General features: G+C 32.7%; 2 protein-coding genes across 2 annotated transcripts; one reads left to right on the forward strand and one right to left on the reverse strand.

Annotated features, from left to right (window-relative positions):
• The first annotated feature begins 1,852 nt into the window (after positions 1-1,852).
• LOC126735337 (60S ribosomal protein L18) lies at positions 1,853-9,075 on the forward strand. The gene is made up of 4 exons (XM_050439295.1): positions 1,853-1,931; positions 2,062-2,148; positions 2,208-2,466; positions 8,772-9,075. Exons 1-4 carry the CDS (start codon positions 1,929-1,931, stop codon positions 8,987-8,989), a joined length of 567 nt encoding a protein of 188 aa, XP_050295252.1. The 5' UTR covers positions 1,853-1,928; the 3' UTR covers positions 8,990-9,075.
• Positions 9,076-15,116: 6,041 nt separating this feature from the next.
• Positions 15,117-20,402, reverse strand: LOC126735485 (leucine-rich repeat-containing protein 59-like). The gene is made up of 4 exons (XM_050439488.1): positions 20,199-20,402; positions 20,078-20,137; positions 19,784-20,025; positions 15,117-15,896 (listed from the first exon to the last, which is right to left on the reverse strand). Exons 1-4 carry the CDS (start codon positions 20,295-20,297, stop codon positions 15,317-15,319), a joined length of 981 nt encoding a protein of 326 aa, XP_050295445.1. The 5' UTR covers positions 20,298-20,402; the 3' UTR covers positions 15,117-15,316.
• Between the last annotated feature and the right edge of the window lie 943 nt (positions 20,403-21,345).

Raw genomic sequence — 21,345 nt, forward strand, 5'->3', positions numbered from 1 at the left:
TCAAACGATACATGCTTAAAAACTTGATCATAGCTAAAAAATAATGAGCAAATCAAATTTCCCGCCGAATATTGTAGTTACCGGCGCAACCACTGGCGGCGCCAAACATTTTTCCAAGCATAACATTTAGGAGTCTCTCTATTAGTGGTTAATTTGTGACACGCGCACGAGAGTAAAGACAGGAAATGTCAAAGTGACAGGTGACACTTGGTATTGGAAAGGAAATTATTGGGATTTTAAGTATTTTTCACAAGGTTGTCGAAAAGCGCAACACTTATACGGGGTTTCCATTGCTACGTAAATTCAGAAAATAAATCACTTTTTATGAATTGACGCACACACGCATAGAAAATTGAAAAATAGTTGCACAAAAACAAAATTTAGAAGTGACAAAAGAGTGTTGGTATCAGTTTCGAAAAATTAATTTATGCCAAGTTTCGATTGCTGCCGAAATATGTACTTTCAATATAAATTCGTAAGATATACAGCGAATTTAGGGTCATTATCTGAAACATGATTATTTACTCGTGTACATAATAGTGAATTGGAAATGTATAAAGTTAGATATACATTTTCTTAATCCACAGTAGTAGGTGCCAGGGCCGCCGCGGAAGCCGAGCCCAGGGAGCCCTTGGCCTCTTCTGCAGCCCTAGCCTTCTCCTTCTTTTCTCAGAACCGCAGAGGTTCTTTCTTTTCATCTGTGCCCTGTTGAGAACTCCAGCTAGATCGTCAATGTTGACGTCGGGGATTACCGAGTTCCCTGCTGAGACAGAGCCCTCGGGGGTGGGAGAATGTGTGGGCCCTTACTCTGAAGGACCCGCAACAGGAGCTGAAGGAAAGGTGGGCTCTGATGTATCAGAGCCCGCAATAATGGAGGGGGAACGAAGGGGAGAAAGAGTTTTTTTGGTTTTTTGATAGTTCATGTTGGTCCCACGAGTATAACGGAATAGCGGTCCACCCAGGCAGAGCCGTTTACCTGGGTAAGGCTGGATACTCTGGAAGGTCGCCCGGTATTCCAGAGGGAACGTCTGCGACCGTGTTTTGCCCCACGGCCATTCATCCCTCGGCACGTTGCCTACACACCTTGGATTGGGCTAAAGAAGAAAAGAAGACACGCAGGAAAAAACGAACACTAAGAAAGAAGAACAGCAGGCCGAGGGCGGCAGATAGTAAGCAGAAAAAAGAGAAAGCAGAGGCACACCCAAGAATAGTGGAAGAAAGGTGTAACTCTAGTCCAACAATCCCAAGTGTTATTGCCGGGGAGCTTATCGACGTCCAGTCTAGATCTACAGGATTTAGTTTCAACAGGGTTACCGCGTGAAGGATGCAGGCTAGCCTGCACACTCCCGATCATTGACGGGAGTATCCTATAGTCTTGGGAGTTTGATGACTATGGAGGTGCTAGCCAAGAAGAAAAACAAAAAGGTCTCCGTGCAGGTCCAACAAACTACCCAAGAGGTGTGCTAGGGACCGTTCAGCCTTACGCCGATTAGAGCCCAGACCACCTCCCCAACCCCTAAAAGCCTAGGGATTTAATCTTGGGCCTATGCTGTTCCTTCTGCTTATTAGTGATTTAGTCAGTGTAGTCAATAAACACAAACATTCTTGGAGATATAAAATCAAATAATGCAAGTTGACTTGAATAAAGTCTTTTCCTGATCAGTAAGCATTACTTTTAATTTTAATGGATTACTTTTTCTCATAAATAAGAACACAGGCCAGATATCTTTCCTCCATCTAGTCTTCTCCACATGAAGGCTTTCTAATATTCAGTATTGAAAAAAAAAAGCGCACTTCGCTGGCGCCATCTATTAAAGATCGACTAAACTTGCTAAAGGTTGCTATCCTTGTTTAGTTCGATGATACAACACCGCGGCTCCGATCTTTCAAAGTCTTCCCTTTTCTTTTTTTGATACTCCTTGTCAGACATGGTGAGTTCCCGTTGATAAATCTTGAATTATTTCTGCCATCTTGGACTAAATACAAATAATTCCAGTTTTTTTACATACCAGAATAATTTGTGCATTGGTGCCTGTGAATATTGTAACATTTATTTTTTAGGGTATCGACATAAATCACAAATACGACCGTAAGGTTAGGCGCACTGCCCCCAAAAGTCAAGATGTATATTTACGTCTTTTAGTAAAGGTAAATGGTGCCCACTAATCATTAACCCCAATAGTAAACTATAAACTTATTTGTTGTAGCTGTACCGTTATTTGGCCCGTCGTACAGGTGCCAAATTCAACAAAATCATCCTGAGAAGATTGTTTATGAGCAGGATAAACAGACCCCCAATTTCCCTAGCCAGGCTTGTGAGGCACATGAAGAAGCCCGGCCGTGAGGGCCTCACTGCTGTCATCGTTGGCACCGTAACCGACGATTCCAGGGTATTCGAAGTACCAAAGTTGAATATCTGTGCTTTGAGAGTTACTGAGAAGGCTCGTGCAAGGATCTTGAAAGCTGGTGAGTCTTTAATAGTTAAGTGTTTCTTTTCTATCACCTTTATAGCTGTGCAACTTGTTTTATGCAATGTTAGGTTCTTTTTTGATGATGCAACTATATTCTCAAGAAAATATTACTGGTCTAGTACTAATAATCTGAATCAAGAAACTCTATGTGAAAATGATCCTTACAATGCAACTGTCATTCTTTATTACACACAGTATAACATTGATTATCCGAATCATTAATTGCAAGTGCCCGTTTGTATAAGCAAAATGTTCGGATAATTAAGTTTTACATAAAAACATGTTTTTGTTGCAAATTTCTTTATTAAAATATGTATACAACCTTTAAGTAAAACATTTCACGTCAGTTTACATTTTTTTTATAAACATATAAATATGTAAAAACCTTGACACAAAAAAAAACACTTATTTAAAAAAATCAGTAATTTTTTTTGCTTTATAGCATTCATTTGGTTAGCCCTGTTTCTCATTTCCTCCAATAGAAGGATATGGTGTTGAGCTTCTCCATTATTATTTGCCCACTCTATACATTTATCAAAAGAGGATACCGCTTCATTAGGCATTATAGACTTGGTAGCTATGAGCCCATGTTCTTCTGAATCTTGATCTTCCTCATCCAAATTTATTATAATATCTTCTTTGATAATTTTTTCGACGGTTTCTTCTTTTCCTACAGCCCACTGTTGTATTTCCTCATCAGCTAAACTTATTTCAATTTTTTTTGATACATCTATGATTTCACCCAGCTCTTGATGAAAAATACCTATTTTTAAGCAATTCGGTAAACTAGCAAGAGATATTAGATCTTCTTCATCCCACTCCTGTACAATCAAATTTGGTGGTAAAGAGTGATTTCCAAGATCTTCTTAACAAGCTTTGATTGACATTTTGCCAAGCTTCAGCCAGTTCGGCTACGACATCCTTTAAGGTAATTTGTTTTTCAATTCCGCCAATACATCTCCTGGTGTTTCAACAATTTTTTTTAAAAGCTTTTTCCGATAGTACAGTTTGACTGCTTGAATTATGTGTTGATCCATTGAGTTGCATCAAAAGAGTGCAGTTAGGAGGTAAAAACATTACACAAATTTGTTTATCCTCGCTGGATACATTTTCTGGATGTCCAGGTGCATTATAGAGATATGCGGATAGTAAAGTCCAGTGCAACTATATATTAGAATGGTCACCCGTCAAAACACTAGCATTTTACTTTTCAAACAATGTAAATAGAAGGTGGATGTCATTGTTTGGCAGGTGGAATGCTGGTGTTTTGACGGGTGACCATTCTAATATATCGTTACACTAGACTTTATCTACTCGATACTTTAACACGTTGACTGCCGGACGTATATCAGAACTTGGGTCAGGTGCGCCGGGAGTGTTTAATTAATTTTGTTTTCTAATAAGTAGATTTTAGATCCAAATATAGTAGCAAGAGACACTTTTTTTGTATTTGACCTTGTTTAGAAGCATGTATAATATGTATACACGCGGCGCAGTATTATTTTTTATCAATCTGCGCCGTGTGTGTAAATACTATACACAACCGCTTAAATTTATACATATGCCTGTCCAGGTAAACCACCAATATGTGTTGAATGTTTTTTTGTAATTCATAAAGCCAAATTAAAGTAATAAAGGGGTTTTCCATATTTTTATCAATTATTCCATTTTTTCCACAATGTTTTAAATATTTGGTGTATTTTTCCATTAGTTTAGAAGTAAGTTTTAGTTATCACCTTCTATTTTTTTTTTTAATAAAACATTTTCCAATTTACTTTATGTAACATTTCCTAACCTAAAATGTGGTATTTTCTTACTAAAAAAACAAAGAAAATCCTATCCAACAGACCCGCATTACTGGGCACTTTTTTGCAATGCAAAATTTAAAACAGCTATATTTTCAAGAAATAAAAAAATATTTTCACGCCATTCACATTATATGTTAGGACTACGCCGGACAAATAGAGAACCCATAAGAAATACACGTAATGTGTGCGTAAATCGTATACACGCGGCCTGCAGTCATCAATAGAACTATGTATATACTTTATACACATGGCGCCAGTGACACACACGCTGTGTATAATATATACACACATGGCAGTCAACGTGTTAATATCTGATACATGCGAAGATTCGAAGTAATCCAATCCTTCGACCCCAACTACTCGTTACTCGAATACTTTTTTAAATCCCAAATGTCCATGTCACCGGTGGCTGCTTATAGTGCTTATGCGTACTAAATTTATTTTATAAATAAAATATGGCAATATTGTTAATAAAATGATCAATAATACCTATTTATATTGACCCGGCGTTGTCGCCGGTTGCCTCGCACTTGCTGATACTTCGATACTCGATACCTTGTTCTAGGTAAAAGTATTTAAATTCGACCATCGTGCCCGATTACTTGATTACTTTTTATTACCATAAGTATTAAAGTATCATTTTGTAATATCTTACTAAAACTTGATAACCCTCTATTATACTCAAAAAATATAACAAACGCCAAAGAAAGCCCTAAATTTAATATAGGTATTCATATAAAATCTTAATATTCGTCTGTATATTCACTTACAACTAACAAGTATACAAGTAATGACTACTTTGTAACGAATACAAAGTATCTGATACCTAGATATAAAGTATCAGTATCGAGTAGATACTCGATACTTATAAAAGTAAACATTGCACATCACTAGTGCATTATCAAGGAGTAGCAGTGCTTTTTCAGGTAAACCCAAGTCGTACATTTTTTGATGTACGGCGGGGACAAAGCACGTGTGAAACTATTCTGTAAAAATTTATCTTATATGTAATAGCTTTATACAGGAATGTAATAGCTTTTAAATGAACGTGGCCTCTTTGATTTACCAAGAACCAGTAATTTTAACTTGTGGCTACCTGAAGCATTTGAACAAGGCATAAATGTTATCCGTTCTTTATTTTGTTTTCTGCCTGGAGCTGAATTTTCCTGGTTATAAACCAATGTTTTTTGAGGCAAGATTATCCAAAATAGCCCACTTTCATCAGCATTATAAAGTTGATGGGCATTTAAGCCTAACTCCTTAATTTTATCATGAAGTTTTAGTTTGAAAGGATCTACTGCAGAGAGGCCACTGTAAAGAAACTTTTTCCCTGGAAATAGAAAGCTGTCGAATTCCAAATCTCTGCTTAAAATTTTGGAGCCACCCTGAGCTAGCTTTAAACGTATTGTTACCATGCAATTGCTGGTAAAAATACTTTGCCTTTTCACAAATAATTTCCTCAGACTCAGACACTGGTGTACCTGTAATTTAATTTTTAAAAAATCGTAAGTTTAAGAAACATTTATGCATTGAAATTTTACCTCTAGACCTCTCCTGCAAGAGCCAGATGTAAACCGCCTTCTCTACGTCAGGATTAGTACTTAACTTAAGACTCTTTCGATTTCCAGGGCCACTATCCAAGCTAGCAAAGTAGGCCAAAAGTTTTGTGCGGTTCTTCTTTATATCACAGATCGTAGATTTACCAACACCATACTTAGTAGCTAAATTTGACACATTGTCACCAGCGTCAATACTTTTTAAAATTGTGACCTTATCACTCAACTTTAAACAAATGCGTTTTCTCTTTGACAGATTTGCAGTACCTAATTGTGTTAGACTCAGGAACATAGTCTTTTTATTAAACACTGTATGTACTGAAACCGTCTAGAACATGTACGTAACACGCCGCTTAACGTGTCGTGTACCCATCCGCTGATCTAATCCAAATAATGAACAAAACAACCAAAGCAAACACCCGAGAAACTGAAGAGTCGAGACCTGCAAATTGACGCCACTGTTCGGTTAATCGAGAGGGTTCGGATAATGACCAAAAATTTGTTGGTTCGGCTAATCGGATAAACGCGTGTTTGGATAGTCGAGGTTATACTGTATTATCAAATTTTATTATACTACCAAAAAAACATCAGCATTTTGGGAACAACATTAGATTTACTCGAAAATGTGGCGACATATATTGTTAAAAAATGGGATTGCAGGGAACTGAAATAAATGCCTTCAAAAATAGGAGGCACTAAAAATAAATAATTCTAGAGCTAATAAAAAATTTATTAGTGTCGATGTGGTTTAAGGTTCTATGCTCAGAGCTTATTAAAACTAAAGTGAGAAAACTAAAATTGAGATATTTTGTATTTGCTGATATGGTACTAGTGTTATTGTACAATTTGTACCATGTAACAAGTGCAAGTGATTTTTTAAATAAATACTCATGATCATTAAAGGACAGATCACTTTCATTTGGCAGTATTAAGAGTTACAATGCTTTACCAAACATAGCAGTCAAAGCAAGAAAAATAAAACAACTTTGTCATAACTTAGTTTCTTTAAATTTAGTATAAGTCATAGAAAACTGTTTAATTCACACACAATAATCACTTGGTATTATTTAAGTGTTTAATAAATTAAATAATTTTAAGTATTTGGGCTTTTGCTAATTAAAACATTCACAATGTTGTCAATGGCAATTGAACCATTAGAAGTGCTCTGCCATTAAATACAATATAAAGTTTAAATAAATTTAGGGCATTCCACAGTTAGTATATACAACCATTTTTACTGTTGCCAAGTCTATTAAAATAAAACATGGTTTATTCAAGAACAAATTGTATTATGTAGTGGCATTGTAAATGTACACATTTTCAGAGCTATCAACTAAGTTAGGGAGTAAAAACAATTTCAATCATTTCCTCCTATGTACATTATTTTTCTATTCAATGATGTTTTACACAAGAGGAGGAAAGTGAAACTTTCCACCTTACAAGTTGTATTAGCTAATTAGTTGCATTTTCATTTTCTTGCATGAGAATGTAAGAAAAGGACAAACCCTGGCAAGCAATTCATTAGCAGGTTTTTTTGCAGTTCTTTTCTCAAAGGACTTGTAAGTTTGTGTGCGGTTCTATTAAAAAAATATGTATGCATCTGGTTTGGACAAAATAAAATCTATGTTTAAAATGATTTTTAGGTTGAACAGTTTTCCAGAGAATTGAGGAAAACCTCTTTAACAGTTTTTCCTAATTTTCTCGGAAACTATTGGGAATATTAAAAATGTTCTTTTAGTATTAGAATTCTGTTAAAAAATAGAACCAATTATAAAGAATAACATTTAACCGTAAATCAAAAAATACAGAAGTTATAGACGATTTTTGAAAAATTGAAAAATTTTGAGACCAAAAATTTAAAAAAATTATTTCTCCAAAAAATTAATTTTTTTTGCTAAATCGTTAGATCACTCAAAATGCTTCAAGAAAGTCTTATAACACTCTTTTGAAAAATGTACCTGAAAAGAGTTATACCCCAAAAAGTCTTCTTCAAAAAATTCAAAGGGGTACCCATGGGAAAATGTTCATAATTTCAGTTTTTTTTAAGCTAATCTATATTACAAGCTAATAAGGAGAATGACATTAAATAGTTAATTTATGAAAGCAATAATTGCTAATGATTTGTTAGGATCTGAGGCTTAATTTTATATTATATAATTAAGCCTTGGATCTTCGAGGCTTAATTAAGTATAAAGGAGCTTCTTTTAAATTCAAGAGGCATAATATTGTAAATTTTTGGTGGTATATAACCCAGAGATCTTTCAGTAAATGAAAAGTTTATTTTAGGCAAAAGAAAGGTATTAATACTTCAAATCTTGTTGCTGTAAGTACTTCAGATCTATTTCAGCTAAATATATTGAACTTGAAAAACTCCTGCCTCTTCAAACAGGTCAGTTGAGGATATTTTTTTACCTTTATATAAACAAATCTTTAGCAATGCTTTTTAAGTGATTATAAGTGAATCAAGAACAGATTTGAATCCTTTTAAATCTCTTCTTGATCCACTTTTCTTTTTGCATAAGTCTTACTTTTCCTTATTATATTTCCTTACATTTATTTCCTCCCTTAGTAAGTATACTGTATTTGTATTGATTTTTGTTTTGCACAGCACCAGGAAAGTGTAATTTTCTCCCCAGAAAGCAGAAAATATGAAGATCATAAAATCATAAAATGGATACAAAAGCACTTTCAAACACTGTAGTACAAACTATAAAATTTAACTCTTAAAATGCTACAAACAACAGTACAAACAATATCATTTTACTTCCTCAATTGAATCAACACAAAACGTTTAAATGATGAATCTTTATTCAGATTTTCTTTTAGAAAACATGCTGTTCTTATAAGTGGACGTAATACTGACAATTCCACACCCGAAAACTACTCTTTTAAACTCTTTAATAGCCAAAAATATAACGCACCCCATCTTATTACAGGCGGTCAAGTGATCACTTTTGACCAACTGGCCCTCAAATCGCCAACCGGTTCGAAAACCGTGTTGCTCCAGGGACGTCGTAACGCCAGAGAGGCCAACAAACACTTTGGTTTGGCTCCCGGTGTGCCCCACAGCCACGCCAAGCCGTTGGTCAGGTCTAAGGGTCGCAAGTTCGAGAGGGCCCGCGGTCGTAGGCGCTCTTGCGGCTACAAGAAGTAGAGGATTCGTCGTTTTATTTCTGACAAGTTTTGATATGAAAGTGTTGTTTCATAAGTTAAGACTAATTAAAAATTGATTAAAAAGGTTATGTTGGTTTTCTTGTCTTTCTAACGATCTCTATTTACAATTTTTTGTCAAGCTTGTTTAATTGTGTGCAAGTTAAAATTATAGTTGCAGGTGATTCCGTAGACTCTTCTAACTTACATACTTAAATTCTTTACTAGCTTTATTTAGCTTGAAATATATATATTTAATGAGCCGTCATAAGTTAGTCAAAACGGCACGTTGGATTTCAGCAGCAGAATAGATTTTCGGTCTCAGACCACAATCGATAAACTATGTCTCAAGTAAAGAAAATAAATACGTCTATAGACGAAATTATAGCTCCGCCAATATAAAGAAATTGAGTGAAATTCTTAACAAATGAGAATCAATAACTCTGTGAAAACAGCACCATCCATGACAAATTTCAATTCATGGTAGTTTGTAAACATAATTTTAATGAATCATTTCCACTAAATAAATATTGCAACAAAAGATGGATCACTAAAGAAAGTAAAGAATTTTTTTGAACAAAAACAAGTGAAATTATGACTGGTTAGTTATGACTCCCTCTTGGACATGATTTCCATATAACCTTGGATAAAAAAGGTTTCAATGCATGGATTTTCACGATTTTTTAAATAGAAGTTGAAAAACAGTCCGATGAAACTTCTAAAACAAAAATGAAGCAGATCTGAGAACTAGGAGTGGAATTATGGTCTAAATTACCTGAAACTGTTTTGCCTATTGAGTATGAATTCCATGACCTGAGATAAAAAAGTTTCCAATGCATGTATATATAGTAAGTAAAAAGAAATCTTAAAATTCAGTAAAACTTGAAAACACAGTAGGGCATGAAATTCTGGAGAGCTATATAAAACAATATTCAAAAATTCTCAAAAAAAATTTATAACAAAACGAAAAAGTTTAGAAGATAGGATTTCTGAAAGTGACAATAAAAGCAATGATTTTTCCAGTTCAACACAAGGCTCAATCATTAAAAAACATGAAAAAATAGACTTACATTCCCCTGGAAGCAACATAAATAATAACGAAGATCCGGTTACAAACTCTTTAAATAAATTCTTCGGAAATATTGTCGCAGAACCGCAATATGCACTATGGTCGCATCAGGATATAAATTCTAAAATAACTTTATAAAACAAAATTCCTGTAGATGTAACTGAAATTAAAAATGTAAGTCAAACCCTTCAAAACAGGTTTGAACTGACAGCTTACCCCTAGTATCAAATCATCAATCACCCCTATACTGTTGGAGATTTTAATGAATCAAAAGCTTTTCAAAAAGGCATTTTCTTAGATGCAGTTTAAAAAATAATATCTGACATCAGTCGAACAAAACAAAATGACCTATGGACTATCATGTGATTTCAGAAAATAATAATAATACATATTTTTTATTTGTATAGAAAGAAAAAAAATAATCGTTTAAAGTTTACAAAATCTAGTAATAAATTTACGCAAATAAAAGGCCTACAAATTCAGAATTCTGCCATGGCAGATTCTGGTCTTTACCCCACACTTCATAAAAAAAAATGGTAATTTCTGTAACGCTTAACTAATAACTGATTAAATACAGCTTTTTCTTTAATCATATACCTAAAAAACCTACCTTAGAACATTGAAAGGCCTTTCAATGTTCTAAGAAACCTACATATAAAAGTTCTAAATTTGACAGTTTAACATCAAGCAAAACAATACACATTGCAAACACCCTAAAAACAGATTAAATTTTTTGTTAAATAACAAAAAAATAGAAAAATTATTACAGACAGTAAATAAATAAATAAAATGATCCCAATACCAAAAATTGTAATAAATTACTCAAGAAAACAACCTTTCAAAAAGTTAAAAAAAAGAACCAAAATTATATACCCTGTATTGCTTCATTAGACAATTAGTACAATCAACCTATTACGAAAAGTATTACAAAAAAATTGATAATCGGTCCGGATCCAAATTTAAATCTCGGAATGAGAATAGTATTTCTTCTTAAATTTAAATGGTGTACATCATTTCTAAAAGTTATTTTTTGATAGAGATAGGACGGACTACGACATATTAAAATTTTATAGAGCAATTTTTCGATTATGCATATTAAGCTATCCAAGTTCGTAAAGTTTATGGAAAATGCGGTTTCTCCTGCGAATGCCAAATATTAGTCGAATGCAAGAGTTTTGGAGCTTTTGCAGTCTACCCCGATCCTCATATTCAAGACACCAGCCATACACTACATCACAGTAATTACATTGTGAAAGGACCAATGAATCACATAAAAGCTTCTTAATATCTTTACTATAGTGTCTAAAATTAATTTTAGAGCAAGATATGCCTTTTTAAGAATATTAGACACGTGATGTTTAAAACGAATATTATTATCTACTATAAGGTCCAAGCTCTTACATTTGTCAACAACTGGAATTCTTTCGTCCCCCAATTTAATGTTTATACCATTTAAAATATTATTTACATTAGTTCGATTACCTATGAATATTATAGATGACTTCGAAGGATTTAATTTTAATAAATGCTTTGAAGAAACATCACAAATAGCTTGTAAATCCTGATTAATTTTAAACTCAGCCATTTTAAAATCTCCTGGTAAAAATGAATAATATAAAAGAAAAGCTTTAGATAGTATTATTCTTGAGGTACTAAAACTCTTTTAAATACGGGATAAATGGTGGCACATACCACAAGGGTCAGTACCTAGAATCGACTCCATTCCTCCTGTATACAAACGATTTACCTTTATGCATAACTGCTGCAGATGACAAATTTTTGTCATCCTTTTTTGCCTTGTAAAACAAAAAGGACAAATAAATACAGTGATTTCAGAAATTTACAAACAGATGGTTTATATACAATGGAAAAGAAATGAACTTTGAAAAAACCAAATAATGTATTGCTTTTCAAAAACAAAATACAGCCCCAGAAAATTTAGTATTTAGTAGAGTGCAATCAATACAGAAGTAAAAAAGAATATAAGACTGCTTAGGGCGTATTTTTGGACAACCAGGTAAACTGGAAAAATCATTGTTTGCTATGCATATTGCTCAATAACAAAACTACCTCATTATATTATATACTGGAATGTCTTATGTTCAAATATAAAAACAGAGACCAATTTACATTGGCAAACTCCTCTAGCAGGCAATAACAGAATTTAATTTTATTCTAGGCCTTAATCGACCTTTCAAAGCTTTAAATGTATGTCAGCATAATTGCTAAATAATTTGCCAAACAGCTATAAAAATGTAAGCATCAGAAAATTCAAAAACTTAATGAAGACCTGTAGGAATAAGAATTCCTCCTGAATACATTAAATTAATATGGCAATTTTAACTGTCTTTACAATTCCTATATTTTTGTAACATAATTATATTGCAGTCTTATTATCCTGACAGTCTTCATTTATAATTTTGAGTATAGTGTAAGGATAAGTACATGATATTTTATCTTATTTTATTTTTTTTGTTCTTAGTTTTAGTAGTTTATGTTAATGTTCTTTTATGAGAAATTTCCATTTAGCTTATCGACGGTTCAGAAGTGAAACCCCGGATCCACAATTTTCTAAGAATTGTGAGATCACGCACCTACATTTATGCCGAAATATAGTTACGAGACTAAAACTTTCCCAAATGAGTTGGGATCAAAGAAAAATCTATGTCTGTTCACTTGTTACGAAATCTGAGACTGCGCGCTTAACAAAGGGTCCGGGTGATGTTTCAAAAAGAAGCTCAACATTAAAATACACCCTTAATATTAACGGTAGAGTATTGAAAGAATTTTTTTCTTTCGACATTAGGGCTTCGAGAATGGAGTCTTTTAACGTGGGTCCAAACGTGTGAGTCTGGTATTGATCCTTCAAAAGAGGCAGCAAACTCCACTGGGCGGAAAAGTAAGGGACCTAGAAGTGACAGTTCCATTGCAAAAGAAATTCTTGTAAAGTTTCTGGATTTTTTAGCAAAGCACCCATCGCATTATTGCAGAAAGTCTACCAATAAATTATATTTGGAGCCAATATATGGACATTCCATGTCTGCTGTTTATCGAGAGTACCAGAACTATAGCCTGGAAAAAAATCCCAATGCAAAGCCCTTATGTAGATATACTTTTGACTGCATTGTAAAAGAAAAAAATATTGCTTTTCAACCTCCCAAAAAAGATAAATGCGATACCTGCTGTTCCTATGAAGCCAAAAACTTAGATGATCAAACCTACCAAGACCACGTTGAAAGGAAAACATTAGCAAGGGAAGAAAAACAAAAAGACAAGTTTTTAGGAGCAGAAGGTAAAGCTATTATTTTAGCCCAGGATGTGCAGGCTGTAAAAGTGTGCCCATCACTCAATGCATCGGCTTTATATTACAAAACAAAATTACTTTGTCATAATTTGAAAATATTTATTATTAATAGCCACCATTGTATTTGCTATTGGTTTACTGAAACCGAAGCCGACCTTACGGCTAGTACTTTTGCTACTTGCATTGCTGATTACATTTTGCAAATTAAAGACTTAAATAAACCCGTTATAATATGGAGTGACGGGTGCACTTATCAAAACCGAAATTCTGTATTGTCAAATGCGCTGTTAAGCTTAAGCGTGCATAAGAACATTACCATTTACCAAAAATACCTTGAACGTGGACATACACAAATGGAAGTGGACTCGGTCCACGCTACTATCGAGAGAAATCTTAAGAATAAGTCGATATACTTACCTAGTGATTATTTAAAAATTACAACGGATACAAGAAAAAAGAACCCTTATTTAGTTAAAAATATTAATTTCGACTTTATAAAAGACTACTCTGTCACCTAAATACGACTCTATAAGACCAGGTCGGAGCGTAAATGACCCTACGGTTAATGATATTAAAGTTATCAGATATACCCCCGATGGCATTATTCAAATTAAGTTAGGTTTTAAAGAAGAATTTCAAAATCTTCCAGAACGACGAGTAGAAAAGACTGTACCTGATTTATTATCATTTGTGCAATTGCGAAAAGCACCTATAAAGATAAAAAACAAAAATGGGTACATTTGTAACAGTTAAAATCTGTTATTTCAAAAGACTGTCATCTATTCTATGATCACTTACCAAATTCAGAATAAAAGTGTATCACACATATTCAGTTCCCATTTTTGATTTTTTATTAAAGAACAATTTAGTTCAAAAAAATCCCTAGGCGTAAGTATTTTTTAAAGCAAAGTTTATATTTGTTAATATCCAATGTTAAAGAGTTTTTATTTTAATGTTATTTTAAGAGTTTCCTTTTATTTTGCAGTTCGAGCGGTTTGGTTTAAAGAATTGATCTCATAAAATAAGCTTAAGTTCCAAAATTAACCTATCCGTTTTTTGTTATTTAAAAACTGTTTCAACATTCATTTTGTTAATTTGAAGTTTTCGTTTTCTTTACCTACTCACTTTAGTAAATAATAAAAATTTTGAAAAACACTAAATGGGGATTTAATTTTCTTAGTATAAATTAAAAAAAAAAGTTCCTTCCGCCCTGCACCGTCCATGTGTGATAATACGTATCTTTCACATTTCTTACATTTTTTAATTAAAATTTTTAGTTTAATGAAGTTTTTTTGCTCGCCTGTAAAATTCAGTTTTTGAAGATACGTGGTTTCACGAATTTCAGAAAACAGTAGATACATGGTTTTACTTCTCAATCGTCGTTATGTATCTTTTTTTTTTTTAATTGTAGCAAAACTGTTTAGGAAATAAAAATAAATTGAAATTTACTTATACATTAGTTAGGTTTAAATCAGTTTATTCATGCCAGGATGTAGAATTTAAAAAATTTAGGTTTAAATAAAATCATTACAAATTATAGTAACAGTACATTTTCACATTTTTATTGTATTCTTCCTATAAAAGAATCCAGTTTTTGTTCCAACTATAGCTGTGGGACCATGCTTTGTGTTTTTTTGAGTTCATTTACAAAATTCAATATCTCCTGCACTCTATAATATTTGGGAACAGTTTACCTACAACCCACTTAATGGAATATATTTTAAGTTGAAAGCAACTTGATCCAATAAAAAAAAAATCAACTTTTTTAATAAAATTTTATTACAAAAGATCAATAATAAACAGTTTTCTGTATCCATCACACTATGTATGATCACTCTTCATAAACAATAATATTATATAAAAAATATGGAACACCAGAAATCCCATAAATTTACAAGAGTAACAAACAAAATGACCATTTTAAAATCTATATATTCAACAATAAATAAAAACTTTTATTACTTAGTGAAACTGTTAACTAGCCCCTGTACTTTTGTAACGGCAATTTGCACCACCTCACAATTTCTTAGGTGTTCAATGCCCTGTCTTGTACCATTTTGCAGTAACACTACTGAGTCACTAATATATTGCCCATACGGTTTGAAATTGGGGGGCAACTTCTCTAAGAATTGCCCATAAAATTCAGTAATTTTAGGCCTCATTGGTTGCGTTACAGGTAAGTCTAAGGCAAATATGAACCAAAGAGCCACAAGACACAATAACAAAGAAAAGAAAATAAATTTAACAAAAGTTTTTATAATGCTACTTTCTTGTATGTGTTTGTTTTTCTTTTGCTCTTTTTTTAATTTCTTTTTACTACTACTACTGCTTGTCCCATTGGCTTTAATAGCTTCAGGCGCAATATCCTTATTTTGCTTTTGTTTTTCCTTTTTCAGTTTCTTCTTTTCCTCTTGTTTCTTTTGCTGGTTAATTTCCAATTGCTTTTGTCTCGCTTTTTTGCTCATTTCAACTTCACTATCTACTTCAGCCTGAAGTCTTCTATAAAATTGTACAATGTCTCTGGCACACTGTTGACAACTGAAACAAGAAAAAAGTTAAAGAAACAGTAACTTCATCCTAATAAAGATATTTAAGATTAAATGTCTAATCAATTTTATTTTATATCGACGCCGTCACGACAAAAAGTCGTAAGTGCCAAAAAATCAAAATTGAGATTTTAATTAAAACGAATTCCTCTTTAAACGACTCATCTTTTGGTGTATTGAACGCAAGCGACAAAAAAATTATATTCGCTCTAAATTGACCCAAAAGATTTGTAAGCGCCACTTTATGCCGATTTTCCATTAGTGATCGTTTAACTCCCACGGTGAAAGGTGCTCTTACGCCCGGTGCAAATTTTATACCACGGTAAGTATAAATAATTAGTATTTATGGGTTATTTTGACTGGATTTAACTTTATAAGGTGAATTGTCATATTGAAATGAACATTTGTTTTTAATATAGGTAAAAAAGCCCTTAATTGTGTTTTTGGCGGTTACGCCTTTTGAAACTACAATTTTTAAAAGGCTTAACCGCCATTCTCCCATAAGCAAGTAACACAAAGTTTAGATTAGTCTATCTGCTACAAAAGTTAAACTTCCGTTGTAAATTATTGCTTATTTTAATTAATGCAATATTAATTTTAATAATTACATAATGCACGCTAATGTTGTGCAAACAATAGGTACATAATTTAACTTTAAAATTAAGTGAAGATGTGTCGCTTACGCCTTAAGAAACCAAAATGTAAAATCATTTTATTAAGTAATAAAAAAATACTAGTACTATTGTGTATAATAATTATTATTAGTTATAATTTAAAGTATTAAAAACAAAGTAGCTATAAAAAATAAATAATTTTTATTTAGTTACACTTGTGTCATAAAAGATTTTTTAAAAGAGTTTTATACTGTATAGTTTTTTGTGTTATTTAACAAAAAAAAAATAATAATAACCCCCCTATGTTATAAAAATAAGTATTTTTTTTCAGATATCTCGAAGTCGAAAAATTGTTAAAATGGCGCAAGAACAAGTAGTAATTGCACCAGAATCACCAAATAAGGCTTTAGATGATACAAGAACCAATATTATCATATTTAATAAAGCTTTGCAACATGACATTCTCTTTGGGGAACAAGGAGAAGGTCCTGTAAATGTTGTCAACTATATCTTAGGTGACCAAGATATTTCTTTTACTTCGTTACAATGTATTTCCGATAAGACTGAAAAATGTGAGACTGATGTATTACTTGAAACTGTGACTGAAACTTGTAGTAGTGTAAGATCACGTTTAGTAGACTATTCGGACTCAAACGATGAAGATGCGTTGTATCCAGAGCAATTTAGTGACAAAATACCGGAAGATGAAAATCAAGAAAAAAAAAAAAGATGCAGCAGGACCATCAACTGAAAACAACAGTCCTTGTGACTCTGACGTATTATCTTCTACTAGCATGTCTTTTTCTGATGACAGTAACCAATCTAGTGCCGAATCTACCTCTAGCAGCAATTATTTAATAGGAAGGAAGAAAAAAAGGCAGAAAGTAAGTGCCTTAGAAACAAAAGACTGCAAAATTTAGGTTTATCTCATTTAAATTATAAAAATGAAACAGTAAAGGCCAAGTCTATTTTACCAAATCCCTGTTTGAATAAAAAATGTGTAAACAACTGCAATGCTTTTACGGAGGAGGAGAGATTAGAACTTTTCTCGCTTTATTGGAGTATGGAGAGTTCAGTGGAAAAAAAAGTTTTTTGAATGGATGTGTTAATGTAGTACCAATAAAACGCAAGAGGACTAGAAAGGAATCGTCAAGGAGGGGCCTTACATACCAATATTATTTCATGAAGGAAGGGATGCAAGTTCGAGTTTGTCAACAGTTTGTAATTAACACTTTAAACATTACACAAAAAATAATTACAAACTCCATTCAAGGAAAACTAAAAGAAAATAGGGACCATAGAGGAAAACATACGGCCAAGCACAAAATGAATGAAGATCAAATAAATGAGTTCGACAATTTTATAAAAAGTCTGCCGAGAGTTCCCTCACATTATTGCCGTGCCTCAAGTAATAGGTTGTATCTTTCAAGCGAAATTAGAAATGTACAAAATCTGTTTAGAATGTACGAATCGGTAGTAAAGAGTCATGGAAATAAACCGATTAAACTCTCAGCGTTTAGAAAAATTTTTAAAGAAAAATGTAATATTGGAATACACAGACCTAAAAAAGATAAGTCTCTGAAATGTGAAAAATACAAAAATATTCCAGATATTGAAAAAACTGATTCCGTAAAAGATGACTACTTAAAACACACCAAAAAAAAAAGATGAAGCAAAACGGATTTTTCTTGCAGAGCAGGAAAAACTTCGAAAGACGGGTTTCTTGTCGTGTCGTTTGACCTACAAAAAGTTCTTTCTACACCACATGGACCAAGTATGATTTTCGGTTTTTCAAGGAAGTATGCCGTTTACAATTTTACAGTTTATGAAAGTAAATCAAAAGACGGAATATGTTACCTATATATGGGGGCGAAAAGGACGGAAAGCGCGGTGTTAATGAGATTTGCACTAATTTATACACCTACTTACTTCAAGTTGATCGAGGTGGTAAGTTTCAATCACTGTCCTTATTTTGCGATAATTGCCCAGGGCAAAACAAAAACAAATTCATGCTAAATATGTTGTCATACTTTTTACAAAATTCACTGCATGTAACCGATATTTCAATAACTTATTTAGTAGCGGGGCATACCTATATGCCAGTAGATAGTGTTCACGCCATTATTGAAAAATATACTGCATCCATGAACATTCAAGCACCTTCAGAATGGCCTACTGCCATTAGGAATGCTAGAAAGCGGCCTAAGCCATATGAGGTAGTTCAAATGAATTTTTCTGACTTTTTGGATTGGAAAGCAGTAACTTCTTTAAAAAAGATTAAGGCAAAAGATGGTACCGAAATTAAAATAACAGATATAAAAAAGGCAAAGCTTTCCAAATTAGATTTAACTTGCATTGAGATTTCCACAAGTTATGATTTAGAATCACAATTTTATAAAGTTGATTGGAGTTGTCGAAAATTACCTTGCAATTTGTTTACCGCACATATACAAATGAATTACCAATTAATAAATCAAAATATCAAGATCTGACAAATTTATGTAAAAAATTATCTATTAAAAAGCATTATCATTCCGAATACTTTTCCCTTACTTGTAATAAAAAAGTACCTGATGTGCTACCTGAAACCGATATGGAAGATAACAGCAAAGATTAATAGCTTATTCAGATTTACATACTTTTTCTATTTCATTTTTTTCCAAAGTTTTTAAGTTTAGTTTCCAAAGAATGTTTTGTTTTTTTCATAAAATATTTTTTTATGAAAAAATAATAATTTTTTAATGTTTTGCTATTTTCTGTTTAGATATTTTACTTCCTTTTAGAAAGAATTTGATTTTATTTTTGTTTTATAAATGTTTATGTTACTTATTTGTAATTTTTTTTAAATATTTCTAATAAAAACGATTATTTATTATTGTTTTTTATTTTTTTAAATTTTCATCTAAGTTCCAAGAACTTTTTTTTAATAAAATGGGCAAGGGCGTATTTACTGTCTAACTACCATATTTTAGAGAAGGCGTAAGTCCAATTAGAAAGGCGTAAAGACCGTAATGATAGAAAAGATTTTATTAGAAAAGGCGTAAACGACAAAACAATAATTATAATCAAAAACTAAGATGTGTTTTACATTTTAAATAAAATTCTTCATTTTAAACCCCACTTTATCAGTTTGTAAACAATAAAACTTATCCAAGCATTTAGAACAAGCAGTATTAATTTTTCGGATCTCCTGTAAAATTTGCTGGTTGGCACTTACACCTTTTTGTCGTGACGGCATCGATATATATAAATGTAAAAAGCTAACCCTTTATTATCCACACAAGGTCCTGCAACTTTGGCAATTGTAGGTATTAATGGATTGTCTTTTAGGTCCAAGAATCTCAATGCAGTAAATTGCCCGAAGCTAAGTGGTAATCTTTCCAGGTTATTCTTGTACAAATCCAGATATTTCAGTTTGGATAACTGCCCAAACTCTTCAGGCAACTCGGTGAGCTCATTTTTACTCAAGTCTAGCTTTGTTAAGAAAGTTAAACTGATAAAAGTGTCCTAGAATGAGATTATTACTTAGAATATCTGTATTTATGTGTTTTTGACTTACTGGTAAAGACGTTAATCTGTTGTTGGACAAGTCGAGGCTGAACGTTTTTTTTAAAGCGGCCTAAAATAACAATCTGGTTTAAAGTAGAGTGGAAGTTTAAAAAAGTGGATATTGGGCTTACGATTTCTTTAACTGGGACCTCGCTTAAGTCTGACATGCTCAAGTCGATTTCGCCATCGGAAAATCGCTCTTTTACGTTTATTTTTGTTTTTTGGGACATTTTGACCGGCTTTTTCTTGAAGAATTTCAATTAGGTCTAATCGTTAAATAAGCGAAATTAATTGAAAAACCACGTCAACATAAAACGTAAACGAAAACAAGTTTTTTGTAACTGTCAACGTTTCGACCAAACGGTTTCTTATATGTGGGATTGAGCTTCAAAAAGCGCACATATAAAAGGGATTTTAGGGTAGGAGCAAAAAGACTGGAGAGAGGATAGATATCTCCTATGATTGTTGATATACAGGGTGTTGCAGAATAAGATACTGACCCTTAAGGGTGTTAATTCTTAGATATTTTCAAGAAAAAAAGTTCAAATAAAGCTATGTCCTAAATTCCTTAACTTTTGAGCTACAGGGTGTTAAAAGTTGTCATCCTTAAATCCAAATTTAGGAGACCCTGTGTGAAATTTTTTTTAACTATTTGGTATTAAGCTATTAAAAAAATCTCGCAAATTGTTCCACTTCCTCAGGCAACTTGTGGCATGCATATGATGCACACAAATGAAAGCTATGGCATATGCATTTCATTATGAATATATATTTTCTCGCAATCGACTGACCACAGAATTATTAACGCCAACCATGTTGCTCGCTCCATCTGAAGCAAAGCCAATAAAGTTTGACTTATATGGAACACCATTTTCGGTAAGGAAGTTGATTAAAATTTCATAAAGTGCAGCCCCTGTGGTCTCTACTACTGGGATTAACGCCAAAAAGTTGTCTTCAATGTCAAAATTAATGCACATTCTTACAACTAAACATTAATGTTTGGTGCACGAGTTATCAGTAGACTCATCTATGATAATGCTAAATTTATTATCCCTCATTAGGCCAAATAGCCAAGATTCTTGAGACAAGCCTGTAACTTTTTGTAAAACTCTTGACATCTTTGTTCGTTTACATTTCATTTGTTTGACAATATCTGAATCAGTGCCTACAGCATTGAGATAATCGATGAAATGCTCCATCAAATTCATAGGGAGATTATGTTCGGCTACTTAGAACATTGAAAGGCTAGAATTAGTAAACAACAACTTTGTTTGAGTC

Source organism: Anthonomus grandis, chromosome 4 (genome assembly GCF_022605725.1).
Source record: "Anthonomus grandis grandis chromosome 4, icAntGran1.3, whole genome shotgun sequence".
NCBI lineage: Eukaryota > Metazoa > Arthropoda > Insecta > Coleoptera > Curculionidae > Anthonomus > Anthonomus grandis.

Excerpts from the sequence above, each read along its gene's own strand:
- LOC126735337 (XM_050439295.1), top strand. Across the intron at positions 2,149-2,207 it reads ATTTACGTCTTTTAGTAAAG|CTGTACCGTTATTTGGCCCG; the intron begins GTAAATGGTGCC and ends TATTTGTTGTAG. Across the intron at positions 2,467-8,771 it reads TGCAAGGATCTTGAAAGCTG|GCGGTCAAGTGATCACTTTT; the intron begins GTGAGTCTTTAA and ends ATCTTATTACAG.
- LOC126735485 (XM_050439488.1), bottom strand. The coding sequence starts at position 20,297 with ATGTCCCAAAAAACAAAAATAAACGTAAAAGAGCGATTTTCCGATGGC. Across the intron at positions 20,138-20,198 it reads AGGTCCCAGTTAAAGAAATC|GCCGCTTTAAAAAAAACGTT; the intron begins GTAAGCCCAATA and ends TTGTTATTTTAG. Across the intron at positions 15,897-19,783 it reads CCTTGTGTGGATAATAAAGG|TTGTCAACAGTGTGCCAGAG; the intron begins GTTAGCTTTTTA and ends TTCTTGTTTCAG.